Source organism: Lactuca sativa, chromosome 3 (genome assembly GCF_002870075.4).
Source record: "Lactuca sativa cultivar Salinas chromosome 3, Lsat_Salinas_v11, whole genome shotgun sequence".
Lineage (NCBI taxonomy): Eukaryota > Viridiplantae > Streptophyta > Magnoliopsida > Asterales > Asteraceae > Lactuca > Lactuca sativa.
The window spans coordinates 288,603,168-288,623,373 of NC_056625.2; the positions used below are offsets into that span (position 1 = coordinate 288,603,168).

Sequence of the window (20,206 nt, forward strand, 5' to 3'; positions counted from 1 at the left end):
GCCATGTGTGCTGCTAGGTGGTGTGTGCTGCCACGTGTGCTGCCAGATGAAGATCTTGGTGTTCTTGGTACCTTTTATGAAGATCTTCAAGGAGAATGGATGATACTTGAAAGGATTTTCGTGTTCTATGTTTGAAGAAATGAAGGAAGTGTGTAAAAGTGATTTAAGGGTGGTATATATGTGGGGAGTGTGCGGTTGGGAGGGTGTGAGGCCGCAAACAAGAGTGTGTGGCCGCACACTCAAGTGTGTAGCCGCACACTCCATGTGTTGGAGTGTTTGGCCCGGTTTTTGATTCCTACACTTCGAGTTAACCCTTTTTAACACTCCTACCTTGATTATATCACATTTAGAACGCTTCATTAGACTCTAAAGGGTACTACTATATAGTAAAATAATTCTAATATTGGAAAGAATTGAAGAATGCATGCGAGGAGTTTTCGGGTTGTCACATCATCCCCCTGTTAAGGGAATTTCGTCCTGAAATTTGAGTTTAGTTACTAGATTATTACAAGCAACTAAGTAAAAAGATGACGATATTTCAGTTTCATCTGATCCTCTCGTTCCTAGGTGAATTCCGGTCCGCGCTTGGCGTTCCAGCGAACCTTCACAATCGGGATACGGCTTTGCTTCGTCTGTTTGACCTCACGGTCCATGACTTCTACAGGTTCTTCCACGAAGTTGAGGCTCTCGTTGATTTCGATCTCGTCAAGTGGGATTACAAGAGTCTCATCGGATAGACACTTTTTCAAGTTGGAAACGTGGAAGGTAGAATGTACATTACGAAGTTCGATCGGTAGATTGAGTTTGTAAGCCACTGGACCGATTCATGCGAGAATCTCGTAGGGCCCAATGTACCTTGGATTTAGCTTTCCACGCTTTCCGAAGCGTATCAAGCCCTTCCAGGGTGAGACCTTCAATAAAACACGGTCGCCCACCTGGAATTCCAATGGTTTTCTACGTTTATCGGCGTAGCTTTTCTGTCGGTCTCTGGAGGCTTTCAATCGTTTGCGGATCTGAACGATCTTCTCCGTTGTTTCCCGAATGATTTCCGGACCTGTGAGAGTATTTTCAGAAGCTTGACTCTTAGCTAATTGGGTATCACCCACCTCAGCCCAGCACAGAGGGGATCTGCACTTTCGGCCGTAGAGAGCTTCAAATGGAGCAGCCTTGATGCTCGTGTGATAACTGTTGTTGTAGGAAAACTCGAAAAGGGGTAAATGAGTATCCCATGCCTTACCAAAGTCGATCACACAGGCTCTTAACATATCTTCTAGTGTTTGGATGGTCCTCTCACTTTGTCCGTCGGTCTGTGGGTGGTAGGCTGTGCTCATGTCTAGCCTTGTTCCCATGGAATGTTGTAGTGATTGCCAGAATCTTGAGGTGAACCTACTATCTCTATCAGAGATAATAGATATAGGAACACCATGTAGTCGTACGATTTCCCTAATGTATGTTCTTGTAAGTTTCTCCATCTTGTCAGTTTCTTTGATAGGCAGGAAGTGTGCAGACTTGGTCAATCTATCGACGATGACCCATATGGTATCAAGCCCACCCGTTGTCTTGGGCAACTTGGTTATGAAATCCATAGTGATCCGCTCCCACTTCCATTCTGGGATCTCTGGTTGTTGCAGTAAACCAGAGGGTTTCTGGTACTCGACCTTGACCTTTGCGCAAGTAAGACATTTACTTACGAAGGTAGAAATCTCTGCTTTCATATTAGGCCACCAGTATTGCTTTTTAAGATCCAGATACATCTTATCTGAACCTGGGTGGACGGAATACCGAGTGTTGTGCGCCTCGGTCATGACCAAGTCTCGGAAACCACCGTGCTTCGGGGTCCAGATCCGGTCCATGAAATATAACGCTCCGTCACCCTTGGCTTCTAAATTCTTGTCCATTCCTCTAAGGGATTCACTCGTCACATTTTCAGGTTTCATGGCTTCAAGTTGAGCCGCCTGAATTTGTTTAGACAAGTGTGAATGGATAGTCATCGTCAACGACTTGACTCTTCGACCAGAATATTCCTTCCGACTTAGGGCGTCTGCTACTATGTTGGCTTTACCCGGATGATAACTAATGTCGCATTCGTAGTCATTGAGTAGCTCAACCCACCGTCGTTGACGCATGTTGAGCTCCTTCTGATCGAAAATGTGTTGTAAACTCTTGTGGTCGGTAAAGACAGTGCTTTTCGTTCCGTACAAGTAATGTCTCCAGATCTTCAGAGCAAACACCACTGCTCCTAGTTCAAGATCGTGGGTCGTGTAGTTAACCTCGTGTGTCTTCAACTGTCTCGAGGCGTAGGCGATGACCTTACCCCGTTGCATCAGGACACAACCGAGCCCTTGGTTTGACGCATCGCAATAGACCACGAAGTCTTCTATTCCTTCGGGTAGGGATAGTATTGGCGCGGTGCACAAGGCTCGCTTGAGCGTTTGAAATGCTCTTTCCTGTTTCTCTCCCAAGTCAAAGGCCACGCCCTTCTGGGTCAGGGTTGTAAGAGATTTTGCAATACTAGAGAAGTTCTATATAAACCTGCAGTAGTAGCCAGCAAGGCCTAGAAATTGATGAATTTCTGTAGGCGTCTTTGGTGCTGACCAGTTCTCTATGGATTTAATTTTGGATGGGTCCACGTGGATTCCCTCTTCGCTTACCACGTGTCCTAAGAATTCGACTCTTCGGATCCAAAATTCACATTTCGAGAACTTCGCATAAAGTTTCTCCTTTCGCAATGTTCCTAGAACTTGTCGCAGGTGATCGCCATGCTCTTCTTTACTTCGGGAGTAGATCAGGATGTCGTCAATAAAACAATTACGAACTGATCCAAGTAAGGTCGGCATAATCGATTCATCAGATCCATGAAAACTGCGGGCGCATTGGTCAATCTGAATGGCATCACCACGAACTCGTAGTGTCCGTAACGAGTTCGGAAGGCTGTCTTCAGAACATCTTCCTCTAGCACTCGTAACTGGTGATATCCAGATCTCAGATCAATTTTGGAAAAGTAGTTCGCCCCTTGCAGTTGGTCAAATAGATCGCCTATGCGAGGCAGAGGGTAACGATTTTTGACCGTCAGTTTGTTGAGTTCTCTGTAGTCGATACACATACGGAATGATCCGTCTTTCTTCTTAACGAACAAAACCGGTGCTCCCCAAGGCGAGAAGCTTGGTCTTAGGAAGCCCTTGCTGAGCAGTTCGTTAAGTTGACCAGATAATTCCTGCATCTCTGCTGGTGCTAATCGGTATGGCGACTTAGCTACTGGGGTAGCTCCTAGAATTAAGTCGATTCTGAACTCGACCTGTCGTTGCAGAGGTAAACCTGGTAGCTCTTTTGGGAAAATGTCAGGGAAGTCGCTCACTACTGGGATGTTCTTTAGTTCTTTCGTTTCGAGGCTCGTGTCGACGACGTGAGCAAGGAACATGCAATATTCCTTATGTAGGTATTTATGTGCTTGAATACTTGATATTATATGAAGACTCGCACTGAGTTTGTCGCCGTAGATTATAAGGGTTTCGTTAGACGGGAGGTTTAGACGGACTACTTTCTCGTAGCACATGATGTCGGCGCGATGAAGGCTCAACCAATCCATGCCGATGATAACGTCGAAACTTTTAATGGAAACCGACATGAGGTCGATTGGAAATGCATGGTTATCTAGAGTTAAGGTACAACCTAAGTATATGCTCTTGGTGCTTTCAGTTTTCCGATTAGCCATTTCTACCGTGAATTGTTCTTTAAGTGCGTGAGGTTGATGTTGAAGTATGTGAGCAAATTTATGGTTTACGAAGCTTCACTCCGCTCCACTATCGAACAGAATGCATGCATAGGAGTTATCGAGGAGGAATGTACCAGTCACTACCGTTGGGTCAGCAACTACTTCCCCATGGCTTATTGCCAGTACTCTCCCCGACCCACCTACACTCTTTGCTTTGGGACTGTCCCTCTTGAAGTGGCCTGCTTCACCACATCCATAGCAGGTTGGGCTCGCGCCTGAGCCAGAGACTTGAGTGATCGGTCTTGCCGGAGACCTACAAAAGCGGACAATGTGTCCTTTCTTGTCGCAGTTGGAACACTGCATTTCACAGCAGGGGCCGTTGTGGTGGAAGTTGCATTTGTTGCACTTAGCCAGACTCCCTGCATACTGCTTCACCGGAGCAGTAGTAGCAGTAGGGGTTATTGCAGCATGCACAACCACAATTTGCTTCTTTTTGGCAGCTCGTTGTTTCTTCTTGTCATCCCAGGACTTCCGCTTAGAGTCAACGGGTTTGGAGGGTTCCGGGATGGCTAGGGTTGTTGTCGCTGTTGGGGATTGAATTCCATGGTCAACGAGTCGTTGTGCCAATCGCTTGGCACTGTCGAAAGTAGTGGGATTTGATGATAGAACATTTCCTTGGTACGGAGGCACCAGCCCCCATATGTAACTTTCGATCTTTTTCCCCTCAGTGGGAATCATATTGGGGCAGAGAGCCACCAGTTCGCTAAATTTGGCGGTGTAAGCGACCACGTCGGTGCCCTTCATGGTCAAGCTCCAAAGTTCCTGTTCCAATTTCTGGATTTCACCCCTCGGGCAATACTCCTCAATCATGAGGTCTTTCATTGTTTCCCAGCCTATGTCGTTGGCTCCGACGAGAGTTAGAGCTTTAACCTGGCCATTCCACCACATCAGGGCTTTTCCTTCAAAGGTGCATGCGGCATATTTAACCTTGCTCGCAGCAGGGCATGAACAGATTTCGAAGACCGATTCAGTCTTCTCGAACCATTGCGAGAGGGCAATGACTCCGCCGGTTCCATAAAAGGACTTGGGCTTACAGTTGGTGAAACCCTTGTAGGAGCATTCTTTCGTGCGCACATGGATTTCAGCATGAGTGGATTCAATAGGGGTTCCACCTTGGCTGTTGTTAGTTGAGTGATATTGAGCCATGGCAGTTGCCACTGCCGCAGCTACTGCAGCATTTAGAGCCGCGGTATCGATGACAGGAGGAGGATGTGGTGCGGGGTTATTTCGTGGAGATTTGCGAGGAGGCATCTTTCAGCTATAAGTTTATAAAGACAGATATAATGGTAAGAATCAATTGTAAGCAAATTGAGAGTAACACATAGACTAAACAGCCATAGTCCAACAGTTGAATGAGTGTACGAATTGAAGTCACAATAGGGTAAAATAGAAAGAAAAACACAAGTGCAAATGTTTTCTCACAAAATAGATAGCTGTCAATATTACTGGTATTATTGATGTAATGGTTTCAGGGGAAAATTGACCTAGCAGTAGGTCTTACATCATACCATACAGAAAAGTTTGACAGTTACTAGATTCCTAGATAGCGTACTGAGAGTTAGGAATATTTTACAGACAAGCGTTACCAGAAGTCCAGATACTAAAGCCTATTCCTTAATCAAAAGTCAAAGATGTACTAGACATCCTCTAACGACGACGAGAATTTCTAGGGCGAATCCTCATATCTGCCAGTTGGCGAACCACTTCTTGAAGGTGTCGTTCGTGAGCTCTTTGGCGAACTCGAAGTTCTGCGATTTTGGTGGTTAATTGATATCGCAGTGCGTCATTGGTTCTCCTCGTCCCTTCGAGTGCTTCGTCTAGATGTCGAATGCAGATGGTATTAACGCCTGATTTGGCATCAACTTCCATGACTCGATCGATGGCTGCTCGACCTTGTTCGACATTTCGAGCAATTCTACGCACCATGACAGGCAGAGCTCTATCCGCAGAACCACCTTCGCTAACGTTGTAAAAGGTTAGGTCCCCAAAGTAAGGTAAGGGTTGACCCTGCTTGTCGCTCCAACGATTTAAGTTGTTTACCCACATAGGAGTGGGACCTGGAAATGCTAGTCGGGGGTCGTGGTTCGGGGCTTAACCTATGGGTGGTAGATTGTTGACTTCAGGCTCGGAGTCGAATCCATCAGAAAAGCCTTCTGCGAGGTGACCATCCAAAGGGATTGGATGCTCATCTTCGGGCCCTTCTTCCATCCACCCTGCATTGCCTTCATCTGGAAAGTACAGGTCGCCGTGATGGAATCCAGCCATGAAATCTACGCAAGAAGAGAGGTATAAGAATATACTATATATGTAGCTAGTAGCACAAAATACACCTATATTATTTTAAGCCTATGCTCTGTTCTAGCGTTCCTATTGTAGTAGTGTTGGTAAGTTTTTAGACTTGTTAACATATCACAACCATTCTAGGTCATATGCTAATCACTCCTCGGACCAGCATAGTTGATCAGGCTATGCCATTCCCAAGACTGACCATACATCCCCGAGCTTACCTGTGATACTTAGCAATCGTAATACTTTTGTTCTTGTCGTTGTGACAATGATTTTAGTATGACTGCAACCTAGTATACTTAATTAAATATTTTGGTATTTAATATATAGACTCTTGGTCAGAGTGTTTTAATCCCAAATGGGTTTATAGTTAGTATATCTTTTATGGGTTGATATACTTGATTCACTATAAACAATGCTCTGATACCAATCTGTCACACCCCAAAACCGAGAATGGCGGAAACGTTCTGGGGCGGAGGACGTCATGTAATGTATCACAACACAGTAGTAGTAAACAAGCATACAACATCATCCATTGCATTAAATATATAATTTTAATACAAGCATGTTCTGTACAGTTTTAGACACCAAAAATATAATGTAAATCAAAATAATAAGATGAGTCTTGGATGCACTCCATCTTCTCAAAAGCTGGTCTCGGTACCTGTCTACTGATGACCTGAGAATACAAGTTATTTTGAAAGAGTTTATCAGCATTAAGCTGGTGAGTTCATAAGTATTTTAGTGTCGGTGTTTGTTATTTAAACGTTTGAACATGTCTCAAGTGTAAGTTTGTAAAATGTATGTAAGTGTTTGTAAAAGTTTGAATCTCTCAGAAAAACCTATATTTTCTATTAAAGTAGCCTTCTACCAAGGATTAACTGGTTTGTATGCTCCTTTGTTGTAAAAGTGTGTAATTTCCCAAGTGTAACTATCATTAACAAAATGTAGTTTGTACATTGATGTTTAAGTGAAATAATCACTAAATGTATGTAATGGGTAAATTAATGTAGTACTATAGTGTTGTATTATAGGAACTACTGCTGTACTAACTACCTTAAACTGGATTTATATTAAGCTATTATGTGATTAATTGTACCATACTATCGACTGAGTAACAACGACAAATGTAGGTCGTAAAAAGGTATGACGTTTGGTACCCGCAGACCTGCAGGCCCGGCTGTAGCTAGCAGCAAGGTGTAGGATAGTCAATCCAGTATAGATCTATATGAAAACTCACGCTCTCCCTCCAAGAGATTCTGGTTACAACTCGGGCTATGACATTTAAGGCATGCCCGATACAGTGGATCACAATTGTAAATGTATTCATGTATATCTAATGTAATGTTACTTGTTCTATTATCGTTGTATATGTTCTCTTACTAGTATAGTTGTGTATGTTCCCTTTCTAGTATAGGTTGTAAATGTTCTCATAGTAATGCAATGTATATGTTCTCATAGTTAATAAGTATTGACTCATGAATGAACTGACTCATTGATCTAGAATTTGTAGGAGTATGATCCTGTGTTACCCCGATCGTAACTTACTAATGATGTAATTGATACGCATGAATATGGAAGTACTTTTATGTCTATATATGCACATATGATATATATTTAATATTGAAACGACCCTCGGACAGCTACCCGACATCCCACCAGACCACATCCAAATCGAGGAAAAGGAAATTGGGCGGATGGCCTTCCTAAGCCTTTTAAACATTTCTTATATATCTATGCATATATGGACACATAATTTATAAGAAGTATAATAAAGTTTAAATAAAAGTATTTTACAAGTAAAAGAGTTTGTAATACATTTTGAAGTAAAACAGATTGATAAACATTTTGATACAGTGATGAAATCATTGGTTTTGTAGCTATTAATCACATGTGATTGATGTAATAGCTATAAGTATTCAACTTGTATTCCCCCCCATCAAAGCATTTAAAACATTTAAAAGTATTTCAAAGGTTAATTAAAGGGGTATGAACTCACCTGTAATGAGTGGTTCTGATGACAATGTTGGATTTGGTGCTAGGTGTCAAGTGGTGACTTGAGTACACGCGCGAATCCTATTTAGCATATATAGGCACATATATGGATTTAATTAGTGTAATGAACAACTAATTGATGATTTTGGGACCACCTTAGGGAATAGTAAACACTTATAATGAAGTGTTATGATCACATATGATTGTATAAGGGTTTATAAGGCTATACAAGAGAGTGTATGGACAAAATACACACTATATGTGTGTGTGCGGCCAGGTGTGCAGCCTAGTGTGCTGCCAGCACATGTGTGCGGCCCTGTGTGCGGCCATGTGTGCTGCCAGGTGGTGTGTGCTGCCACGTGTGCTGCCAGATGAAGATCTTGGTGTTCTTGGTGTTCTTGGTACCTTTTATGAAGATCTTCAAGGAGAATGGATGATACTTGAGAGGATTTTTGTGTTCTATGTTTGAAGAAATGAAGGAAGTGTGTAAAAATGATTCAAGGGTGGTATATATGTGGGGAGTGTGCGGTTGGGAGGGTGTGAGGCTGCAAACAAGAGTGTGTGGCCGCACACTCAAGTGTGTAGCCGCACACTCCATGTGTTGGAGTGTTTGGCCCGGTTTTTGATTCCTACACTTCGAGTTAACCCTTTTTAACACTCCTACCTTGATTATATCACATTTAGAACGCTTCATTAGACTCTAAAGGGTACTACTATATAGTAAAATAAGTCTAATATTGGAAAGAATTGAAGAATGCATGCGAGGAGTTTTTCAGGTTGTCACAATAGTCATTGTGACTTTAATGCAGTGACATTACAAAAGGATCGTTGCATAAAATGTTAGAATCTAACATATTCCATAAGTGGCAAGAATTTGATATTCTTTCACTTGTGAAAAGGATTCGGAGTTGTGAAATGAGTGATGATTGGAAATGTGTTCAATATGATCTATTTCACAAAGAAAGAACCATAGGTAAACATTGTGCGCATGCTAGGAGCATGGGACAAGTGTAGTAATAATTCGAGTATGAAGTTGATTACCCGAAACAACAAATAATGAGTAATCGATATGGTGATAAATAAAAGGTGTTTTATTTATGCTCAAAATATAACAGTCAAATTATTTGAACGGGCCACAGTCGTTCATATGTTGGAAGTAGGTATGAATAAAGACTGTCGTGAATTGGTGTGTGGATTGTCTAAAGATTATTAGACATAAGCAAATGTTTGCTGCAACGTTCATGAGTGCTTATGAATATGATTTGAGCATTGGATTAAACCCACGCTCACTTGGATCACTCCATGAATTGTATCACGAGTGATTGGTGAGACGATAACATCTTATATTCTTGAAACCGAGATGTGTGAGTTGTATCTTGCAAATCAGTTGCACATTGATAACATGTAAACGCACCAGTAACTTGGTGTTATAAAACATATTGTTGTGTGTGATTCGGTGAGTAAGTACAAGCGAGCATTGAATCAAAGTTTATCCGTTCCTTTTATCCAAAGTAGGATAAAAGCGATATCTTTGGTCCCCTCGATGATTTAGTGATGACAAACGTAAATGCTCGGCCGGGCTAGGGCTAATTTGATTTGTTCAATTAGTCAGTCGTCATAAATCGGAATTCGAGAAATAGTACAAAGAGAATGATTAGAAATCATGTCTCATACGATATCTAGAATGGAGGAATATATGATCGCTTATCTAAAGGACATGCGTATCTGATAGGATCAGAGTTGACAGCGGCTTTAGATAGCTACGATTGCAGATCAGGATCTGAAGTCATACGCATAATAGTTATTAGACTTATCCATGTGGGAGACTGTTGGATTAGTGTCTAAGTCCATAACTATTTTGGTATGTACTTGACCCGATGGTGCATGGTCCTTTTGGGTTGCCTTCATCAAAGCAACTTGATAGGATGAATTATGGAGAGAAAGGATTAAATATGATTTATTAATATATTATGAGAATAATATATTAAACGAGAAATCATATTGTTTAATTAATATTAGTCAAGAGTTAATAAGAATTAAGTTTGTGACAAAAAGAGATTAATTAAACTTAAGGGACTGGAATTGTAATTATAAGATAATTGCAATTGGGCCATGGATTGCCTTATATTATAAGGTTGGACGAATTATATGGGAAACCCCATTAGAAATCGTCCAAGGCCTTTAAGGAAAGGAGTCCATGGGTTGCTTAGGGCTTAAGCATCCAAATTAGGGTTTCCTTGTTAGATAACCCTAATAGCCTCACTATTTAAAGAACCCTTATGCCCAAAAACGTGGACAAGCTTCCTTCTAGGGTTTCCACACGTTTTGGGCAGCCTCTTTCTCTTCTCTTCTTCATCCTCTTGCTCTTGGTGTTTGTGAACCATTAGAGGAGTGAAATTTGCGACTCTAAGCTTTCTAAAGTCATTAGAAGAAGGATTTGGGATTGTTATTGCTACATAACAATCAATGTATGATCTAAACCCTAATTCATATGTTATATTCATTATCATATTCTAGATCTAGGGTTTATAGTCTTGGATGAATTGCATGTACAATAGAGAAACCTATATCCAAGCATTAGGGTTTGTATGAGCACATATGATGTTCTTATAGATTAAACCCATCACTTATCCCCTTGAATTCGTCCACCCTATCTCATAGGGTTTCTTTGCTCAACTTTATCAGTATCACATAATTACAGTTTAGTCCCCCTAGTTTAATTAACTTCTTTTGATCACAAAATTAATTCTTAATTAATTCTTGACCAATGTTAATTAAACAAATATGATTTCACTTTTAACATATTATTCTTATAATATATTAATAAACCATAATAACCTATTTCTCTATTATTTCTCCAGTCAAGTTGCTTTGGTGAAGGCAACCCAAAAGGACCATGCACAATTGGGTCAAGTACATACCAAATATGGTTATGGGTTAGACACTAATCCAACGTGATGGTGGTCAAGTATTGAACAAGAATTGGATTAGTAGGATCCACTTTTCATAACATGGTATCAGGAATTTGAACCACATTAGGAAACAAAGCAGGATCATTAGTAACAATCTTAGGGGCCTGATAGATTGAGAAGTTCGCCTTTGCATCTTTGGATGGTACAAAATACCCTCTTTCTTGTAAACATCCCTAATAATCAAGCTCCAATACCTTGCACATGATACTCAATTTGGGACATTCATATGATTAATGTTAGTACTGAAATTTTTCCCATAATTGAGTTGTGTAGTCAACATTCAGATCATTATACAGACCTGTAATCATAGTGTATGCTTCTAGGTTTTTGCTTTGTCAAGCCCTAAACTTCTACCAGGTAGACATCAAAGGAAAATCCCGAACAATAAATTCCTAACACAGGGCAAAGCCTTTTTGCAAAAATGACTAAGGACTATAAGTCGTGGTTGATGGCCCTATTCATTCAACGTAGACACAACCTTTTCAATTGTAACTTCATAAAACGGACCTGTAACTGGAAGCTTCATAATTTGTGCAAAGTGCTTCTAAGTAAGCTTATACTTCTTTTCATTTGTCAATTGAAACATCACCACTTTGGTTATCTTGTTGAACGCAAGAGTTGAACCAACCAAGGATAACAAGGTCATGGGTACTGAGAATAAACAACTCATAACCATTGATAGAACATAGTGATTGAGAGCAACAATCAACATCTGTAACTCTTCTGGGTACTTCGAAACATCAAGTTTAACATGGAAGTTTGAGCTTTGAATCTTCATTGAAGTTTGAGAAGTTGCGTCTTCTGTGGTGGTGTTTGATGGATCAACATGACCAGTTGGTGCCGTCAATGTTAGGATTTTGGAGAATTCTGTGGAGAGATGAGTATAAGGAAAGAAGATTTGGGGGAAAAGTAGACCAGATTGCATAAAGTCATTAATTTAGTCCACCAAAATCCTTTTATACTGAACATAAAATTTGAATTTGAATCGTTCACCACTAAAATTCTGCCACGTGTTGTCTTGGATAGTGTGCTAGATTCCGGAAAAGTCGCCATGTTTGAAAAGTAATAATCATTTGTTCCTAGAAAATCATGAAAGAACTAAACCGTCAGATCCACCTAATGTTTCGGTTGTCCCAATAAGATAAGAACTGTCACTTGACCTTCACTATGACATTCGAAACCTTCATCATCAAGAAGATAAGAACTATCCCAACTCATATAGGGAAACCCGTATGTGGTTGATTCTAACAGTGCACATAGGCATCCTAGTCCTAGACTTCCTCTTACTAGTTTACTAGGTTATTATAACTATTTATCGTTTACAAAAACTATATTTGAAATATTTATAATTTCTAGGATTTCACAATACTTGCCATATTTCAAAGTCGTATTAGTGTAATGACGAATTACCAATATTTCCACGTTTGAACAACATTAACCACATTGTGATATTTTATACAATTTTTATAGAAATATTAGTAATACATTTTATTTGAATTAAACAACTTTTCAACGCAATATACGGTTAGTCTTTATTTCTATAATATTTATAATGATATATACCACGATTTTTCATAACGAATCGAAAGAATGTTGAGAAATTATGCTTAGTTCCGTATTTACTAAAACTAGTGTATATATAAACACTACAAGAAAAAAGGCCTTTTACGACGCTCATTGCGCGTCGTAAAAGGCTCAGACGATGCGCAAATGCGCGTCAAGGAAGACCCTGTCATAAAGAGAGACGACGCGCTTTTGCGCGTCGTCTATAGACGACGCGCATTTACGACGCTCATTTACGACGCGCAATTACGACGCGCGTTTACGACACGCAATGCGTATCAAGGAAGGCCCTGTCATAAAGGAAGACGAAACGCATTCGCGTGTCGTAACCTTACGACACGCGTGTTAATGACACGCAATGCGTATCAAGAAAGCCCCTGTCAAGAAAGGCCATGTCATAAATGAAGATGACACACATTTTTGCGTATCGTAATTTTAGATATTTAAACAAAGTATTATTTATAGATTTACTAATTTTCAAATTAAATAATACATTAAAAATGTCGTAATACAAAATAAAATACCATAAATAACAAAGATAATTCATTTCACTAATATATAAAATACAAATAATTATTCCAAAAGTAAGTAAATGTTATAAAAAAATGAACTCATTTATATACAATTGCATCATCTAGCTTACTATGTGCTAGCAACTATCTGTGTGTTTACTTTTGCTTGAGTCTCGTTTCCTCCAAGGCTTCTAGCCATGCCAAAATATGATACCTGTTGATAAGATTAAGATATTTATTAACCCAGTCCCCACTTGCACCCACTTGCATGCCTGACTTGGTTATCCTCAATAGTCAATTCCCCACAACTCATCTTTGAAACAAACTAAAGGAACTTGGAGTTCTGCATGTTATTTGCCAAACCAAATAAATAATATCTTGATTATAAAATTAAAAAAAATACATTTACCAATTAACATTGACCATGTCCACACCAACAACAGCACCACAGGATGGAATTGGGCATCTCAAAGTCAAACATTCAGGACCATCATTGATATATGTGCTAATGTAAGCTACCATCTTCATTGGCAAAGCATGCTTCATGAACATTGCTAACATTCCTGCAGGGTTAGATAGCAACTTGTTAGATAGAAGAAATTTAAAATCTTGATACAGAACAATTTGTTATTCACAAAAATTAAACACTTTTCCAGTTAATAAGAAAGTAAAATGGTTTAAAAAAAATTGAAGCGTTATTACCGTTCTCTTTCTTTCTTTACCAAAATTGTGATGTATGCCATATGAATATTCTTTGTCAAATCTCTCAGCTCCAACCTACATTATAATTCTTTTAAATGCTCCAGCAACATGAAAACAATTCTTTCAAATTTGCAATTCTTTTAAATGCTCCAGCAACCGGAGTAAAGTACACGCTTCTTTGAAAACAAAGGCAATACACGAATAAATTTGGAAAGGAAATTGGAACGCAATTACATAGCTACCATTTTTTTAAGTAAAAATTAGATACAATACTAATAATACAATTCTATTGAATTTAAAAAAGTAAAATTTAGATACAAGACTAGTAAACTAGAATTCTAATGAATTTAAAAAAGTAAAAATTAGATACAAGACTAATAAACTACAAGACTAAAAAAATGGAAGGATTTATCTCTCATTACCTCTTCATGTTTAATTGTCCGTCCAAATGGAATTATAATTTGAGACTCGATAAACCTTGTGGGCCGCATCTCGGGATACCCATACGGGTTAGCTTTAACTGAGGAAGCAGATAAGCATTCACATTAAAAGCGGCCCATTCTGATTGATGCTCCCGTTAAAAGCGGACCAAAACAGTCGGAGGTACATTCTAGAACAAAAAAAATTACAAGAATATAAGGCACTAACCAAAATGAGGGGCATTTTAGTCAATACACAACACTCGCTTGAAACAACATCGAGGGCTTTTCACAAAGAACCCCTCTAATAAACGAGATGGAATTTGAATTCTTGGTTGAATTAATCATGACAATCACATCCTCAGCACCATCATTTTATGTCCCCAAGTGCAGTTAACTCATTTTATGTTAGCATTCAACTTGCTCTTTTCCCTGCACCAAGAATTATGTTTTTTTTGAAGTCAATTCAAGTAATTTACACACACATAGACACACACACACACACACACACACACACACATATATATATATATATATATATATATATATATATATATATATATATATATATATATACTAGGGAAGTCAAAAAGCCGTCCTAAGGACGGCCCAATGTCGTTTTGTATTTAATATGATGCTATAATTTTAAAGACCGAAATTAAAAATGCTACAACACTCGATAAAATGAAAGTAAATTGCCACTTCTCTTCATTTAGGCCAATTTTGGATAGTTTATGTGTTCACAAGTTTGTGATGGTTGAAACACAGCTTTCTACAATATAAGTATCAAGTAGTCGACACATTATTATACAAATGGTCACTCAAGTGTGTTTCAGTTGTAGCGCCATCCATCATGTTGTCGCCTGATCTCCTTTAATTACGAAAATACCCCCACACACCCTAAACAACTGAACTAATAAAGCAAAGAATCACAGAATATGTATAAATGTGTGTGTAGCCTCCAATATATTGCATCTTAGCTCCAACTTAACAGTTTGTGGATCCAATCTATGTAGATACCCAATATAGATGCCATTGGTCAGACCTGTTTCAGGAGTGCATCATCATGTCATTTTACATAGATGGTCATTTAAATTGCTGGTAATTAGCGTATCGGGTTTCCTTCGTAACACCATTGCTAATACTACAAACAGACCCACCTGAGATTTTGAGGGTGTTTTTTGGGCAACTTTCTTGGATCCCTTTGAGCCACCTTGTTGAATTGCAAAGTCAGCAAGAATGTTGTCTAAGGACCAAAGGAGAAAAGAACTAAGGGCTTCCATGGATAGTTTGTTGATCCAATCAACTGAGGTTTTGTAAACAGCCTCAGGAATATGTGACACAGGATTCTGCACTTGAGAGAAAGTGGATTAGAAGCTTTGTGTGTGTGTGGAAAATAGTAAAAGTGTATATTTTGATACAAAAAGCACTGAATCATACACAAACAGTTTGAAATATTCAGATTTCAAAATCTTTATACCATGATATCATGTTAATTAGTAGAGAACACACTCACAGGGCCTCAAATTTGGCAGCATAAGTTCGAATCCTTTTGAATTACATTATATGAAGAGAGAGTCTAAGAGGAGAACTTACATCTGCAACCTTAGCAACAAGAGATTCTCTCAATAACTTCACCCAGGGAAATTGTGAAGCAGTCACGCTAGAAAATGCACGTCCAAAATAGTCGGCAAACCTCATCAACTGTATATCTTGCTGTGCCTCGAATGAAGTCTATGAACACATACAAAGAAGTTATAAAGATTAGCTTCCTATATTTCAACTAATAATCAAATTGTGTGAGAATGAAGTTGTGTATGTAATCTACAACCATATTGACAATAATTTTCATCCTAGAACTATACTAAACTTTGATAAACTACACAGTAATTAAAGCTGAATCCAAACAAAAAACTACAGAGAAATGTCACAATTACATATCTTCCCGTTCCGATCGAAGCCTATACAGTACGCAAATCAGTTGAATTTTAAATGGTAATGAGAGAAACCTCAATCAAAACATTGAATTGTAGAAAATAAACATATAAAATTCACTCACCGTCACCTCCAACAGAAAACTAGCCAGGTCGTCGACATCGATCTTCTCCGCCGCTTCCGTAATTGTAACCTTAGGTTTCTTTACTTTCTTCGGTTTCTTCTTCTTCTCCTCAACATCATCATTCCCAGCCACACCATTGGCAACCTCTTCATCGCTGTCCTCATAATCAGAGTAGTTCTTCTTCCTTGACGATTTAATCGGAGGAGGAGCAGGATCATAAATCGACAATCTCTTTGCTTCTATAACCTTCCTACGCTCCTCCGATTTCTTCTCAATAGCAGTGAAGACATTATCATTACCAGCGAAAACGGATCCGTTTGGAAGCGCCTTCGGTTGAGGCACCTGCTGCTTAGGCTGATTCTTCCTGTTCTTCTTAGCGTAAGTAACCTTTTGCCATCCGTGATTGTTGTTGTTGTCTTCAGAAATATTGTTGGATTCGAACTCCATTTCGGGAATTGGATTAGAGAAGAAGATAGGGATAGATTCGGAGAAAGGGAGAGCTGATCAGAGCGCTGATTTGGCAAAATCTCAAATTCCCTAAAAAAAATCCTCATAACTCTAAGAAAATTCCTTAAAAAATCTCATAAATTTTCAAGACCCGCTTTCCTCGATTCTTAAAGCACCGGCCTTATTTATATATATATATATATATATATATATATATATATATATATATATATATATATATATATATATATATATATATATCTGAATGCAGTTGTTGTTACAGAATTTCAGCGGAATCTTATAAATTGTTGATTGTATAAGGAATTAAAGTAGAATCCAAAAAAGTGAGATGGGGTCATACCTGTAACTTTGAGGCCACGATGGGTTTAAGGAACTAGGTTTTCTTTGATGTTGAGGGTTATCGTCAGAATAATTTGAAAATTCTGAATCATTCCCATCGTCTTCACCTCTAATGGAGTCCTTGTCTTCCTCATAATCTTCACTCTCGATGAAAAAGGCTTGATCTGATATTGAATTCTTCATTTTCTCACAAATTTCGTAGCCTTCTTTTCAGATCTCTGAGACTTCAAAGAAAAGAGGTTAATCTCGTGTAAGATAAGCTTTAAACAAAATCAACTAATTAGAATCATACTAAACTTCAATATTAATCTAACCTAGGGCTTGTAAACTTGAACAATCGTTGTAGTCTTTGGTGAGGTCAAGTGAGCCCGAGGCCTAGTTCCAACAATAGTCGATTTTTTGTATTTGATTGAGAGAGAGAGAGAGAGATAAGAACGATTGAAAGAAGGTAGAGGAGAGCATGGCGGTGTTTTTAATTTTTTCAGAATTTCATTTCCCCCTTTCCCCCACTATTAAAGGATGGAACGCGCGTTCCATTAAAAAATATAAAGCGACACCCTTAGACGACGCGCATTTTATTATAGGTGCCCTCCGTGTTTTTTTTAGACACTAATTTAAGGGCGCGCAATAATGCGTGTCTTCTATCCTTAAATTTTTTGAAGAGATGACAATTTTCTAATGTATCTCTCCTTTGCGTAACATAGATCAATGAGCGTCGTATTTTGCGCGTCGTAAAAGGCCTTTTTTCTTGTAGTGAAATATGAAATTAATTTTATAACTATAATAAGGCTTAACGTGATTATAATTTTAATTTGATTTTCTTATAGTCTTTATTATTTAATATACATATGTGCAATTCTAATGTACTGAGAATATATATATATATATATATATATATATATATATATATATATATATATATATATATATATATATATATATATATATATATATATATATATATAATTTCAATAGAGAACCATATTTATTGTTTCTCCAAGGAATCGAATATTTTTTTCAAGTTTTCGAGCTTATTGTTTATTGAAAAAAACTAAAAATATCTAAATTCATAAATTAACATTGTGAATGTTAAATATATTTTTCAGATTCACTGTGTGAATTTAGATGCACATTGTGAATCTTCAAAGATTCACATTGTAAATTTGACGAAAAAAAAAAATTTATCGAATTTGATATCATTGGAAATAGGATAAAAAATTATGAATTTCTGTATTTTTAGTTTTTTTTTTTATAAAAAATAAGTTCTAAAAGTTGAAAACATGGAACCTTTCATTGGTTAATTATGGTTTTCAATTGAATGTAACCCTATATATATATATATATATATATATATATATATATATATATATATATATATATATATATATATATATATATATATATATATATATATATATATATATATATATAACCTTCTTTATACTTATTTACAAGTTTGTTTCCTTATCTTATATCTTTTTACATATAAACATTTTTTTTTTCATTTCCCTTAGACATAATTGTTCAGAAAAACTACATAGATTGTGCATGTTGAACTACTATAGCTACATTTATGAGTTTTTAGCTTGCATGCTTACTCATTTCATCAACTCATTCGGTGCATGCATGCATATATATATATATATATATATATATATATATATATATATATATATATATATATATATATATATATATATATATATATAGGGTTGGGTTCATGTGTGACGGTCTAATTTTGTGAGACCATGAGACATATTTTTTTTTATTTTTTTTTACTTTGTTAATTAATTCAAGTTCCGAAAATAATATTTAAAAAAAGAATTTTTTTTTATTTTTCCATTTATTTTGCATTTTAAAATTATTTTTAGAATATGTACAGTGTAATATTTTATTTAGAATATTTCACGTATTTTAAAAAAAAAAGTTTTTATTTTTATTTTTATTTTTTTTAGTTAACTCAAGTTCTGAAAATAATATTTAAAAAAAGAATTTTTAGAGTTTCCATTTATTTTGCATTTTAAAATTATTTTTTAGAATATGTTAGTGTAATATTCTATTTAGAATATTTAACGTATTTTTTTTAAAAAAAAAGGGGATTTTTTTTTACTTTTTTTTTTTAATTATTTTATTTTTTTTAGTTAGTTCAAGTTCCGAAAATAATATTTAAAAAAAGAATTTTTGGATTTTTCCATTTATTTTGCATTTTAAAATTATTTTTATATTTGGTCTCACGGTCTCACAAAATTAGAATGGTCTCAAATGAACCTGAACATATATATATATATATATATATATATATATATATATATATATATATATATATATATATATATATATATATATATATATATATATATATATATATATATATATATTAAGTTTTATAATCCATATTCAATTGTATAATCCATTTTGATTACCAAAACATTACCGACCCAAATGTATTCTCCCCCAAAAGTTGAAATAAAAACCGAGGGGCCGTAGATGCTCACCCAAGATGCGTGAGTCAGGATTTGTCGGGAATACACGAAACCGAGTTCTAAGCTGGTTTGCATCGGAAGACCTTGGGATTGATATAAACATATCAAAATAAGAAAATAATCAAATAAGACATTGCATGAACTTGTTTGGGACTGAAAACCATCACCAGAGCCATCTCATCGGAGTTGTATGCACCGTCGGGCATGGTAATCGTTCTTGGTGATATTTGGATATGTTTTGAATAGAAAGGAGGAGATGTTACCTATGATCGATGGACGAGAAAAAAATGAATGGGAGTTGCTTGGGAGTCGAAAATATAAGAAGAAAATAGTGAGATAGGTGGTTCTTGTATGTTTTTCTCCTCCGGTGAACAAAGACGACATGCCATGTTTGCGATCGTGGATAGCCTTAGCTTGCCATGGTGGTGTTTAGGTGGTGGTTGGATCAGCTTGCCATGGAAACAAAAGGAAGAAAAGAGATGGTTTTGAGGGAGGCAGCAACTCTAGTTGTTGATGGGTTTTTCCGGTGACAAGAGAGAGATGGAGAGAGAGAGAGAGTGTGTGTGTTTAGAAAATAAAGGATTGGAGAGTGTTATCTTTGAATGAATTCAATAGTATAGATATCTGATCAAATTT

General features: G+C 37.2%; 1 protein-coding gene across 1 annotated transcript; it reads right to left on the minus strand.

Moving 5' to 3' along the window:
• Positions 1-15,285: 15,285 nt before the first annotated feature.
• Positions 15,286-16,764, minus strand: LOC111908562 (uncharacterized). Its single transcript, XM_052769971.1, has 3 exons — positions 16,281-16,764; positions 15,818-15,955; positions 15,286-15,570 (listed from the first exon to the last, which is right to left on the minus strand). The coding sequence occupies exons 1-3, from the start codon at positions 16,725-16,727 to the stop codon at positions 15,286-15,288; spliced, it is 870 nt and encodes a 289-aa protein (XP_052625931.1). The 5' UTR covers positions 16,728-16,764.
• Positions 16,765-20,206: the final 3,442 nt, after the last annotated feature.